Genomic DNA, 13,793 nt, shown 5'->3' with positions numbered 1-13,793 from the left:
AACGCAAACAACTGAAATTAGTCCTAATTTATAAAATCTTAAATAAACAATTCGCCCTGAATTTGAGTAATTCCTTCATAAGTTTCATAAGAATTAGAGACTATAATAAATATTACCATTAAAGAAATTCTGAAACTAATCAACCGCTACCAAAGCCTTGATCTAATAGTCTTAGTCGTACAGTACTAGTGGTGCTATGGGAGAACTTTCCCAAAGAGACTAAAAGAGCGAAATCTTTACGGGAGTATAAGAATAGTGTCTGCTTTTTCTGTTCCTGATTCTGAGTTATGCACATAAAAAGAAAAGATATTTTAAGGATTACACTCATTTTGTTCAGTTTTTAGGAAAAAGGAGCCGAGTTCAAATAGTCTTGAAATATCTTTTTCAAATATTAGAACATAAAATGAGTTTCCTCTTGGCGATAGAACACCCTTGAATATGCAATCATTCACTTAGATGATCGCAAAAATGTATTAAATTGGAAAGGTATAATTCAGGTCAATGACACCAAATAATATTCAATTATTTGCTTTTATTGACTTTTATTATACATTCCCAGCTTGATGTTTCTGTAGTGGTCAATCTGTGTTAATTAATGCAACGGTTGTTTTCTCTCACCTACGATTGGTAAAAAATTGTCGAGTGGCGCAGTACATTTATTCCCCAAGCTGTTTCCGGCGGTTTTTACCTTCAGTGACATCGTAAACATTGTTTGAAAGCTTTGAGATTGAAATTAACGCTTTCTTATTGGGATAGTTCAACAAAGCAGTGCACTTGTCAAAAGCGGCCGAACACTCGGTCCCCTCATCAAGATTTTTGCTCCAAATGAAGACCCTTGTTTAGTATAGACCACAATATGATCTGCATCTTGGAAAATTGAACTTAAATTTGTTACCTGAATCAAGTTCAGAACAATATGTTGGTTTGATCTCAACCAGCCTTAAACAACAACCATTTCATGGTATTTATCAGCTCGTTCACGTTTTTCGACCTCAACAACTATTTACGTACAGTTTTGGCTGCTTTACATGTTATCATGTTAACAATCGCCGAAAGATTTCATTTTTTCTTTGAATATAATTACATTTCTTGTATCTTTAAGGAACTATTAAAACGAAAATACAGGAGAAGAGCCTGATCAAGATATCGCTAGTTGGCGATGTACGATTATCTTTTCTCATGGGGTCGCAAATGCCTTGGCGCCACTGTAAGATGTTCTTTAGATCAACGTTATTGTCGAATTTAACAAAATAAAGCACTAAACCCTCAACTAATTAAACGCGTGGAGGCGCGGTGGTTAAATGGTTTTTATAAAAAAAAAGTGTCGGACTATCGATAGGACCTTCGGAAGATCGAATGGTCAGTGATTCGAGGTTAGGTTGGTTGCTTCATTGCTGTGTTGTTCCTTGACACAAACCTTTGCAATTGTTCCACATTGTCTCTATTTACCCAGTTATATTAATGGGTACCTGCTACATACTGGTGGAGGGCTTTACATCTCATTCAGGGTAGAATAGCAATACTCCCAGTTGCTTCATGGTTTAGAAATTTGGTTAAGCTCCGGCTGAACGGGCAACTTAGTCTCGTAGTGCAACTTTGATAACCTTTATCTTACGTAATAAATCGTACAGACCTTTTGAAGTACAGAATTGTCCATGCAATGAGGGAAAAAACGCTAATGAGGTCCAAAACATGAAAGTATAAGCCTTGGTAGCAAAGGTTTCACGCTGCATAGTTGGCGTAAGAGAATTCGAAGGAACTGCGACCTTGATGAAAAGCTTCACACCTTAGTGATGTGGCACTTTACACGTCAGGTGTTAGCCAATCACAAGAGTGGCATATATTGATGCGAATACTGACAAGTAAATTAAACAGCCAAACAGCTATTGACTGACAGGTGAGCTCAGTCGACCTATTTTTGTATAGTGCCGGGTCTTCGTGCATGCACTTCTGGAATAACAATGCACGCTACAAACCGTACAGACTATCCCTTGTCAAAACAACCTCCAACGAAGAATTTGCATTTTGCTATCCGGCACTCACTACTAAAATTTGCTCCATCGCTTAAAATGCCATTGAGATGATTGCCATTAAATCCTGGGCATGTCTACAACGGTCTGTCAACCTGCCGACAACAATTATGAATAGAATGTATATGTTTCATTGTTGACCTGAGTTCAACTCCTCAACCGTGCCTGTTATAGCCAACTGGAACGCTTCTGCAACTAAGAATTTTTAAGTTTTAAATCTTTCAAGTTGAATTATATTTTTTTAATATCTGAATGCTTGGCCCCGTTAGCACCTCTTGTTACAAACACTTGTCAAGGGTAATTAATAGAGATTTTTCGTAAACTTTTATGCATGGCAAACTGCTAATATATACAAAGATGGTTGTCTCTTGTCTACAATTTCCCTCCCCTCTGGGGCCTGTTTCTCGAAAGTCCTGCTAACTTTCCGGGCCCGATAAGCGTCTTTGGTGATAAATGTTTCTTAACGGAAGTCAGTTTTTTTCACCTTGAATACTAAATTTAAAAATCTTATAATTCTGTTAATACATTTAGCCACCCAAATGTTAAACGTGTAACAACGAGCAAAAGTAACGTCGTAGACACCCAAAAAGCGAGTTCACGGCTCGGTTTTGTTCATTTCCGTTAGAAACGAATTTAGATGAACAATTAATTTGAGTGCATTGCGGAGTAGGACAGTGGAGTTAGGAAGAATCGCTCACAAAAAACTGAATTTTCTTGCGTTAGGCAAATATTTTGCTTCAAAAATAAATGAATAAATAAATAAATATCCCTAGTTATTCTCTTTTCTTTCAACACTCTTACCACTCACGTCAGTCCCATCACCAATTTTATTTCTTGCATAAAGATACTAGTTATACAAAACTACATACCCGTTTCTTGGTGGAGTACAGAGTAACATAACCAGTAAAGATTTTTTATGTTTAGTTCGCTGTTTTTGAAAGGCAAGACTTTATTTACTTATCGAAGGATTACATTCACTTTCTTTGTTCTATATTTTACTTATGGCTTATGGCCTTAGTGACAAAGTTCAGTTTTTCAGTTCCTTGTGGCTATCACTGCACCAGAATGTAGCCCATGGCTTTGATGTGCTTGTCTCCGTTATCTCCTCCTCTAACAGCCTCGTTTCCACACGTGTTGGAGTCGTCGTCTAACCCACCCGTACCAAACCCGATTCTGGAGTCACAAGTTGCACAGTCGTATTCGTTGTTACTAAGGATACCGATTCTTGCTTTGCCTTCGTTACTTCTGTCAGACATACAGTTAAACCCTTCCTTGTTACAGTTGGGCTGCAGGGAGGCTGAAGATCCAATCAACGACTTTTACGTGTTACGTCCTAGTGAGGTGGCGCGGTAATTACCATCGGCGATCAGTGAGTGCAGGGAGTTGGCTCGCTTGGAGAGGACGATAAATCTTGTCTGATCTCCGATCTTCATACCAAGACAGATCTTGGAGAAGGATGTGTTCCAGTAGGTTGGTAGCTTGGTTTCATGTTTGTCAAACAAAGTCTTTCCTCCTGGAAGGTTGAAGTCGTCCCGGTTGCTCCAGAGTTTAGAATTGAAGTGAAACGTTCGCTGGATGGAAATAAAGGAAACCATGTAGGACAATTACAATAAGTTACCACATTTACATATCCACCTTCAAAAAACAACAGCTGGAAGCTTACTTTGATAAGTCTGTCTTGAAAGAATTCGGAGTTTCTAGAATCACTTTCATGACCTTTATTAGCATTTTCTAAGGATTTTGAGACAGCAGATTTTGAGCGATTATATTTCCGGAGAGCGGATGGTCAAAATGTTAAATTGAGTGATCCAAGTATCTCGTACAGCTCCTGAAGGTACAAAGAACATATCCGTGACCTTCCTTTGTATATAAAGATTGATGTCCATATTCCTACATTAAGACAAACAGTTTGTTGTCAAATGATACCTTATTACATACATACATACATACATACTTTATTTATTCCAGAAGCAGACTATATATACAGATAAAACTAAGGAGAAAAGTACTTCTAGAAAAGGAAGTTTGGAGGTTAGCCCTATGCGAAAACTCCCTCAAATAAAAGAAAAACAAAAATAAGTATACATAAATCGAGATCTTTAGAGTCAAATATTCAAATACATTTTGAGCTTAGATTTAAAATGCTTAAAGCTATCAGCTTCCACTATATCGCCAGGTACTTCATTCCAGAGTTTCACAGTTCTAACGAAAAAAGAATGTTTATAACAGTTAAGTCGTGCTGGTTTCACATAGAGCTTGTATTGATGATTTGCCCTTGTAGACCGAGTTGTGGCGAAATCATAAAAGTCTTCAAATTTTAAATGATAAAATCCAAAAACTATCTTATAACATTCAATTAAAGATAAATAAGTTCTACGGTCGGAAAGAGTAGGCCATTTTAGTAATTTGCATCGGTCTTCATAGGACATTTGTCCTTTGCGTTGGTTTAAAGCAAGTCTTGATGCTCTTCGCTGTACACTCTCGAGGGCATGGATGTCCTTAACAAGGTAAGGACACCAGACAGGTACCGCGTATTCCAATATTGGCCGAACAAGGGATTTGTACAACATAGAAAAGACATTAGTATCGGCGGTGCCTACCGAGCGTTTAATGGAACCTAAGACTTTGTTCGCTTTGTTCACAGTAATACCAATATGATTACCCCATGAGAGATCTTTAGTTATTGTAACACCGAGATCTTTAAAATTATGTACGTCTTTCAGGGGCTTTTCTAAGAAATAATTGGTTTCTGACCTATCTCGGGAATGCGTAATTCGCATAGATTCACATTTATATTATATATTTATTGCCATCAGTTTTCATGACCAGCGTCCATCCGCCTCCTCCACATGCTCCAAGTCCATGGCGTGACATGTGACAGTACACAGGAACCTTCCCAGATGGCATTTGGAGTAAATAAGCTTCATTTCCTTGGGACCTGGTAACAAGAGAATTGTATTCTTTTCTGCACTTAGCTTAAGGTTTAAGAAAAATGAGACAAAATTCCGATTTTTGCTTAAATATCTTAACGATTTTTCTTTAAATATCCGTCAGCATTCTTAATTCTACTGCGGCGGTAATGAAACTTTGCCGGGTGTTTGACTAAAAGCAGCTCTGTTAAAAATTTCGCAATATCAGTATGAGCCGTGCATGAAACAACATTCTATCCCTCCTTTAATATATCTTGAGTTGTGCCATTATTACATAACTGTTAAAATCGACAAAGAATACAATAAAGGATGTTAAACGCTTCCGCATCTCCTGGGTTTATGCTCCTGAGACAACGGTCTCCAAAATGTTTGACTTACTTGTGGTTATTGTAAATTTCCTTGCACGAGACAAAGGGCTTTCCTGCCAAAAAAGGTAGAAAAACGTGAAAAAACAAGCACAGAACAAAAGGCAAAAATTATAGTTGAGCTAGAGATTTTCCCACTTGTTCTACACGAAAGAACAATCCTTCCCTTCTATATGCGCGGTCGCGCCACAAGCCTAGCGGACTCAGTTCATCGCCGACTGTTCCGCTTGGAGGCTCGAAGCGAGAAGCGCGCGCCAATCTTTCTCATAATGATCTACGCAAAATTTATCAGGCTTGACGGTGGGTTTCCCTTGAGAAATGGCATTTATGGCAGCTATGAGCTTATCAAACTTGTTTCCCATGGTTGTTCTTGAAAGGTAGTTAGATTCCCTGTAACCTTATGACCATCACTTGTATCTTGCCTTTGTCTTTCACGGAATTAAAAAAGTTTCTTTTCCTTTCAGGCACATGTGTGTGCTTTTTCGACAATCATATGCTTTTGACTGAAGTGAAATCTGAATATTGAAAGACGGGGAGATTTTGAAAGCCAATTGACAAACTTTGAGGTGCTTGACATATGACAGGCTGGCAGATCCCGCGTATTCCGATAAATATATGAAGGACAATAAACACAATAGTCTCCATTTGGCTTTAAAACTATACTCAAATTTTTTTATCCTTGGACATTATGTGTTCCTCGAAGCTCACGGTTTTCCTCGAGCTTCGCTCTTGAAAAACTTCAAGGTTCTCGGAACAGATAATGTCCGCGTACAAATATCTGAGCATATTTTCGCGCCAATTGAAGGCTATTGTTTATATATATTTTTCGCTTGAACTCGCGCGGCTTAGCTCCTGAGCGATTCACGTACGGCAAAACAAATTCATTAAATTCGCTTCGCGAGGAACTATATTTGGTCTTCAGTTAAAGACAGTGGTAACTGTAGTGAGTTATTTTGGTAGCAGGATTGCTTTGATGATCCAAAACAAAAGAATGCAAATAGTGCTAGGGTCACACAAAGGCTATTAATTATGGTTAAGACAATGCTCACTATAAAAAAAACTATTTTGGTAATGTAACGATAGTAGAGAAATTTACGCCTGGAAGATCAACAGCAACAGAAGGTAACTTTAGTTAAGCCAAAACAGGGTGCCTGGGTTAAACCTTCGGAAACTAAGAACCAATGAAAATGTGTTCTTTGACATTTCTTTGGAATGCATGCTCTTTATTTTATGCAAGAAACACATGATTCATTTGGGCACGACTTTTGCAGGCTTTTTTGCCCCGTCTACTTTGGCGGCCTGGTGCCCTTCTGTTTGTGGTGAACCCATGCCATCGGCATTGCACTTCCCATTAGATCTTAAGTCCAGGAGCCATTTCATTCACCCTGCTGAGGGGCTGCAGTGGGAGAAGGGGGGCTTCAGTGTCTCTTATAGGGAAGCGTTATCCCAGACCTACCTACATCAGTTGTTAAGTCATAGTAGACTTTTAAAGGGTTACCAAATCTCACGGGGTTGATCCAGTGCCATCCGTTTTTTTGGAGATTCCGACGTCCCAGATGTGTTTTTAGGCTAAGATCATGCCAACTGTACAGTTGGCTGAGATCATGCCAACTGTACAGTTAAAGAAAAGCTTTGAAAATTGTTTTTTTACTGTTTTATATTTCTTACTTCGAAGCTGAAGATATGCTTGCCACTCATTGCCCTCATGTAGCAGGTCTTTGCCCTTTGCTACAACCTAACCATAACGTATAAGTACCAATGTTAAAGGCGTCCCACGTACAAGCTGTCTACTAACAGCTTCTTGTTCCTTTGTGTTTTCCTGAAGCTTTCAATTTACAATCTTACCAGTTCACTTAAGGCTGCCTAATCTAGTACCGAAATCTTCGCACTCTTCGGAAGCGAAGACAAACAACTGGGTACAAGATTAAGGGTTGCCAGGCGAGGATTTTTTTGTTCAAACCTAAACACCCAAAATATAAAGATTACTCGTCGTATGAATGTAGAAGCGTTACTCACCAGCGCATTTTTCCCCTGCGTATCCTGGGTGACAGTGGCCGCCATTCCTTGCGGTCGACATCTGTCCATGGCGCTGTCGGCCATTGTCAATACAGGACACCTGTGTTGTGAATTGCAATTCTCCGTTATCACGGAAATTTAAAATTTTTATGTAGGCTTGGTTAAGCAAAACAATCGACCCTGCTGGAAAGAGCACCTTAAAATTAGTAAAAAGGTAAAGTTTGAGAGTCTGTTCTTTTAAAAAAAGCGAAGATATGGCTCCGCTATTGTACCTGACAATACTTTCAAACTTTGCCTTTTTACTAATTTTTAAGGTGCTCTTCCCAGCAGGGTCGATTGTTTTGCTTTGCCAGGCCCGCATAAAAATTTTAAATTTACGCGATAAGGGTCTATATGTGAGACATTCCTGTAAATTTGCATCAGGTTTCAAATATTTCACCGTAAACCTAAATATAATCTGAAATAGTAGGTTTTGAAGCCTTTTTTGTTTTCATAGGAGCGCGCAAGCAGTCCATAAAATATTTGCGTTTAAAGCATAGACTGGTCAGTACCAGAAAAAAAAATTCAGTCAGTAACGTTTGGCACAGATAAAATTTGGCCGTCTTATTAACGCAAAAGGAAAGGGATATGTTTTTTTTTTGCGTTTCATGGCGTACAAGGTTGCCGTTTTCTTCATGTGCTGAATTCACGGTGGCGCCCAACTACGCAAATTTTAATGCCATTTTCTAAGATCATGGATGAGTGTTTTTACCAGCAAAAAAATGAATGCGTAATAGGAATTATTGGATTATGGCGCCCGTCTGTATTCGTTGGCTGGGCTTCTAAACCAATTGGTGTATCTTGCATTATTTTAATGATTTTAAAAATTTACTCTCAGCAATTCTAACATCAGAACCGGTTTATAGTTTACAGGAGACTGAACGGTGTCGAGATCTAGTTTGTGTGCTTTAGATAATCACTTATTGCACCAATCTTGATTCTACAGTCTCCTTACTTGCTTGATAAGCATCAGGAAACTTAATTAATTAGTAACGACAAGGTCCAAACACTCGTACCTTTTTTGCTTAGTCTTACCTTTACAGAGCCGTAGTATGTCGATCCCTTCCTCGGTTTGAAATCTTTTGGTTTTGTCTGCCGGGTTTTGTTGTTTAGCTCACAAATGCGGCGGTTTGCTTTGGAACTGCTCGAGTGCACGTTAAAAGACTTGCAACTGTCATTGGCAATGCATTTTAGCTGGCATTCGAACTCGTCCTCAACAACAGTCGTTTTCATGCCGTAGCCAACTAAAGCATGGTCTGTTAAGAAAAGGAAATAGAATGATTTTATCGTTGCGTTTGGACAAATTAGAAGAAAGGACATAACAGGTCAATTAGCTTGAGGCTACTTACTAAGTTGAGATTCAAAAGCAGCCCCACAGAAGTCAGAGTTTGTCACCACAAATGCGAATATAGGTAAGCTCAAACTAGCCAGAAAGACCAGAGTATTTAGCCACCATCTGGCCATAACGGACGATAAGAGACTGAGCGTGCAGCTGCGAATTGGTCAAATATCTTCCGTAGAAAAGAACTTCCTTTGCACCTGCTAAATGATGTCAGCTTCGTGGGTGGACAGGCTGTTTGCACTTCCTCTTTAAAAAGTCGTTAATTAGCTCCTCAAAATAATTAATTTAGCATCTCCGTCACAATTTCTACTTCAAGAAGAAACGAAGAAAACTAACTCCCAAAATTTATAGTTCCCAATGAAATTTTAATTTGTAACGTCCGTCTTTAGTGATGGAATCGTGATGTACGAGAATTGAATGTCGTCCCAGCATCGTTTACCTTAAGAAAATAGTTGAAATAATTAAGAGCGGCTGCCAGTAAGGATGGAGAATTGGCCGTCAACAACCAGTTTGACGAATCGCTCGATATTCGGTTCAAAAATATCCTTTGGTGCACTACTTTCAAAATAATCTCAAGGAAAAAAAAAATCTATTTCTTGCGTTGGCGCTTAAGCATGCGTTTGTATTTGCGTTGTTGTAGTTTACACGCGTGTTTGCTTGCGTTTGCGCTGCTCGTGTGAACCAGCCCTTTGAGTTCCTGTCTTTTATTTTGATGTTTCTATTTTTCAACCTTCACACGTTCTCTCATCAAACATTTTACCAATTTTAATATTATTACCAGCACTCATGTATATCTTTGCTCCGCGGTAAATATAGTCTGTATTTGGCTTCAGCTTGTTCTTTTGCCCTTTAAAGGTTGAATTACTCAGCTCGCGGCCAAATTTGCCATTTACGCGCGGCGTTTTCTTCGAGTTGTAACTAACGCAGTTGGGCTCCATGTAGCATAATGTTTCACAGAAACCTTCATCCTTGACGTCATCGGTGCGAATCATGTGGCCTTTGAGGTGTTACTATCTAATATGTGTGCAGGCTTAAATTCAAGTTGGCGACAGTCAATGAGAATTAGTAACGAGTCAGGCGTGAAACCTGGAGTAGTTCGTTACATGGCAAATGTTGAAGTGCCCCTAACCCTTCAATTTGTTTTCTTATAGTAGATTTCCATTTCTGTGAAGAACTCATTTTCGAAAATTTTTTACAGGAATATTAAATCATTTTTTTTTTTTTACGAGCGCTTTAAGTTACTGAAATTTTTAAATTCTTGCGCGCTTTAAGCCCCGCTGCACAATTTTTTGTCCCGTGGGCTCATTAGGAACGAGCCAATGAGAAGCGACACTTTTTTCGCTGTGACGTAAGAAAAGGCCTCGGATCGTTATCAGAAGGAATCTTATGCATGCTGATTCCTTTCTCTACATTTCGAGAGTTGCTGCATCCAAAAACCACACATTTTCCAACTATTTTCTCTGTTTACAATTGAAGCATTACCGCGAATCTTCGGATATTTTTGCACGATGTCCTTTTCTTACGTCACGCTCCATATTTGGCCGAGTGGGGGACTAATGCGAACGATAGGTGAAAATATCGACAAGACTGCCTTCACTTCTAGCGCCTGTAAAAACAAAAGGATTCAATATTTCTAAAAATTATTTTCGAAAATGAGTTCTTGAAAGATATGGAAATCTACCAAAAGAAAACAAATTGAAGGGTTAGGGGCACTTTAAAGTGAAGTGCATTGTGAAATTAGTTCGTCTAGCTGAATTCTCGTTATGTATGTCAAACTGATGGCCGAGAAAAGTGAATTCATTCTCCTAAACAAAAGAAAAACACCATAAACCAATAATAAAGCATCTCTCTGTGTATTTAGGAATTCACATATAATTAGGACTTCACCTGCTACAAAAATATGGCATTTAGCTCACGCTTTTGAACCACTTAGCTTGTTAAGAAGAGTATACACTCTTAACATCAGTCTATGCAAAATAAGGCTTTGAATTCGCGGTCCACAAGCCATTACTGCTATGTTTCAGTCAGATGTGCAATATCATTTTGGAAATGCTTATTTAGGGTTGTGTCCAATATTCATGATTTAAGATAAGCCCCATCCATTAAGCCACGGTCTCTCTAACAAGTCCCTTTCTTGAGGCCTAAAGATAAATAGGCGCCAGTGTTTAACAGAAATTTTACGGTATCTCAAACTGAAAAAAAAAAAATAATAAATAAAAACACGAACAAACCATTCTAAAATAATAAAGCATCTTTCTGTGTATTTATGAATATAAATATTACACCAATCATTTATTCTGACAAGCCACCTGCTCCCGCTCTAACCCGCTAATTTGCGGCTTTGTTTGAGCGCATACCTTGTTTATTTCAGTTTATACAAAAAAAAAAAAGATATCTTGACCGGAAAAAGAGTCGGTAGAAAAGAAAAAAAAATGTATTGCCAATCTTCTGCAGTTTTGAGATCAAATTATTTCTAGTGCGAGTTGTTCAATTTTTCAAATTTATATCGCCCTATAAAATAAACAAAAAAACCTTATGTCGGCTGCATGATACTCTTATAGATAATAACAAACTATCACGAGTCGATTCGCATACTTGCAAAGGGGTTCATATGTATAATTCAAGTCAATAACACCAAATAATATTAATTTTAAAATTATTTGGTGTTATTGATTTTTATTATACATTTCAAGCTTAACATATTTGTAGTGGTTAATCTCGGTGAATTGGTTCATCGGTTGTTTTCTCTCACCTACGTTGGTAAAAAAATTGTCGAGTGGCGAAGTATGCCCACTATAACTGGGAAGTTGTGTGTTCGTATTTATTCCCCAAGCTGTTTCTTGCAGTTAATTTTTCCCTTCAGCGATATCGTAAATATTGTTTGAAAGCTTTGAGATTGAAATTAACGTTTTGCTATTGGGAAAGTTCAACAAAACAGTAACTTGTCAAAAGCGGCCGAACACTCGATCCCCTCATCAAGTTTTTGCTCCAAATTAAGATCCTTGTTTATATAGACCGCAACATCAGATTTGCATCTTGGAAAGTTGAACTTAAATATGTTACCTGTATAAGGTTGAGAAAAATTTGTTGATTTGATCTTAGCCAGTCTTAAACAACAAGCATTTCACAGTTTTTATCAGTTTTTCGACCCCGACAACTATTTACGTACAGTTCTGGATGCTTTAATTCTTACATCTTTTACAACCGCCGAAAGATTGTGTTTTTTCTTTCAATATAAATACATGCCTTGCATCTTTAAGGAACTATTTAAACGAAAATTTTATTTATTTATGTTTTAAATAAAAGTCATTTATTTAAAATGCAAGAGAAGAGCTTATTTAAGGTACGGATAGTTGGCGACTACGATTATCTTTTGTCAAAGGATCCCCTTAAAAATGTTCGTTAGATCAACGTTATTGTTGAATTTAACAAAATAAAGCAATAAACATTGAACTAATTAGCAGTGTGGAGGCGCGGTGGTTTAGTGATTTAAAAAGCGTCGGACTATGGGTGGGACCATTGGAAGATCGAATGGTCAGTGCTTCGGGGTTAGGTTGGTCGGTTATTTGCTGTGTTGTTTCCTTAACGCCAAAATTTGTTCAACATTTTCTCTATTCACCAAGGTGTATAAATGGGTCTGCTACATACTGCTGGGGGGCCTTACATCTCATTCAGGGTAGAGAAGCAATACTCCCAGTTGCTTCATGCTACAGAAATCTAGTTAAACTCCGGCCGAACGGGCAACTTAGGCTTGAAGTGCGACTTTAATTACCTTCATCTTACGCAATAAATCGTACAGACCTTTTGAAGTGCAGAATTGCCCATACAATGAGGGAAACAACGCTAATGAGGTCCAAAACATGAAAGTAGTACACATTAGCCTTGGCAGCAAAGGTTTCATGCTGCATAGTTGGCGTAAGAGAATTCGAAGGAACTGCGACCTTGACGAAAAGCTTCACACCTTGGTGCTGTGGCACTTTACACGTCAGGTGTTAACCAATCACAAGAGTGGCATATATAGATGCAATTACTGGCAAGCAAATTAAACAGCCAAACTGCTATTCACTGATAGGTGGGCTCAGTCGACCTATTCTTTTTTTATAATGCTCCAATAATGCACTACTGGAATAGCAATACACGCTACAAACCGTACAGACTATTACTTGCTAAAACAACCTCCAACGAAGAATTTGAAATTTGCTATAACTCGCTACTAAAATTTGCTTCATTGCTTAAAATGCTATTGAAATGATTGCCATTAAATCTTGGGCATGTCTACAAAGGTAATTAAAGAATGGGACCTAGATAGGAGAGAAAAATGTGCCAACAAATTCTTACACATAAGACTTTGGCCGTTGAAGTTTAATTTTTAAGTCACGTCGCATGAAATTAATATTATCAGCTAATTTTCAGCAGGAGTCATGAATGACAGATGAGCTCGTGATCCACGGCCCTAAAAGATGCGGAAGATTAGTTTTGATCAAGATTCGACCTGCCGACAACAATTATGAATAAAATGTATTTGTTTCATTGTTGATCTGAGTTCAACTCCTCAGCCATGCCTGTTATAGCCAACCGGAATGCTTCTGCAACTAAGAATTTTTAACCACGTTATTTTCAAGTTGAATTATATTTTTTTAATATCTGAATGCTTGGCCCCGTTAGCACCTCTTGTTATAAACACTTGTCAAGGGTAATTAATAGAGATTTTTCGTAAACATTTATGCATGGAAAACTGCTAATATACGCAAAGGTGGTTGTCTCTTGTCTACAATTTCCCTCCCCTCTGGGGCTCGTTTCTCGAAAATCCTGCTAACTTACCGGGCTCGATAAGTGTCTTTGGTGATAAATGTTTCTTAACGGAAGTCAGTTTTTGTTCACTTTGAATACTAAATTTTAAAATCTTATAATTCTGTGAAAACATTGGCCAAGTACCATATATGTCTGTAATTACTCTCTAATCAGCGAAAATACATTTAAAAATATACTTATCGGGCCCGGTAAGTTAATGGGACTTTCGAGAAAGGGGCCCCAGGTGCCTAAATAAGGGCGAAGGCAGTCAAAGGTCAAG

The 13,793-nt window shown here is 38.2% G+C and overlaps 3 protein-coding genes across 6 annotated transcripts in view; all 3 read right to left on the bottom strand.

Annotated features, from left to right (window-relative positions):
* LOC146487481 (putative skeletal organic matrix protein 5) overlaps positions 1-13,793 on the bottom strand; it is an 88,939-nt gene that overhangs the window by 34,711 nt on the left and 40,435 nt on the right. Inside the window, exons 1-4 of one of the 3 annotated variants that reach the window (XM_085088469.1) lie at positions 8,730-8,883; positions 8,416-8,636; positions 7,342-7,441; positions 5,339-5,381 (exon numbers count right to left, since the gene is read on the bottom strand). In XM_085088469.1, coding sequence (XP_084944595.1) covers positions 5,339-5,381; positions 7,342-7,441; positions 8,416-8,636; positions 8,730-8,844 — 479 coding nt within the window. In that variant the 5' untranslated portion in view covers positions 8,845-8,883. Of the gene's footprint in view, positions 1-5,338; positions 5,382-7,341; positions 7,442-8,415; positions 8,637-8,729; positions 8,884-13,793 lie in introns of those variants that run through there. The other 2 variants (XM_085088477.1, XM_085088484.1) reach the window with 2 other exon arrangements.
* LOC146487482 (putative skeletal organic matrix protein 5) overlaps positions 1-13,793 on the bottom strand; it is a 57,430-nt gene that overhangs the window by 15,311 nt on the left and 28,326 nt on the right. The window contains exon 2 of one of the 2 annotated variants that reach the window (XM_085088143.1): positions 5,339-5,381. The exons of the other annotated variant lie outside the window; for it this stretch is intronic. The gene's annotated coding sequence lies outside the window, so the exon portion shown is untranslated. The remainder of the gene's footprint in view (positions 1-5,338; positions 5,382-13,793) is intronic. 2 annotated transcript variants of the gene reach the window in all.
* LOC146487483 (uncharacterized) lies at positions 2,852-3,597 on the bottom strand. Its single transcript, XM_085088993.1, has one exon. It carries the CDS (start codon positions 3,284-3,286, stop codon positions 3,083-3,085), a length of 204 nt encoding a protein of 67 aa, XP_084945119.1. The 5' UTR covers positions 3,287-3,597; the 3' UTR covers positions 2,852-3,082.

This window comes from Pavona decussata, unplaced genomic scaffold (assembly GCF_977016875.1).
Source record: "Pavona decussata unplaced genomic scaffold, jaPavDecu1.1 SCAFFOLD_16, whole genome shotgun sequence".
NCBI lineage: Eukaryota > Metazoa > Cnidaria > Anthozoa > Scleractinia > Agariciidae > Pavona > Pavona decussata.
The sequence above is the reverse complement of the archived record's forward strand: the minus strand, read 5'-3'. Positions and strand labels throughout refer to the sequence as shown.

Coding starts and splice junctions, on each gene's coding strand:
- LOC146487483 (XM_085088993.1), bottom strand. CDS start 3,286: ATGTCTGACAGAAGTAACGAAGGCAAAGCAAGAATCGGTATCCTTAGT.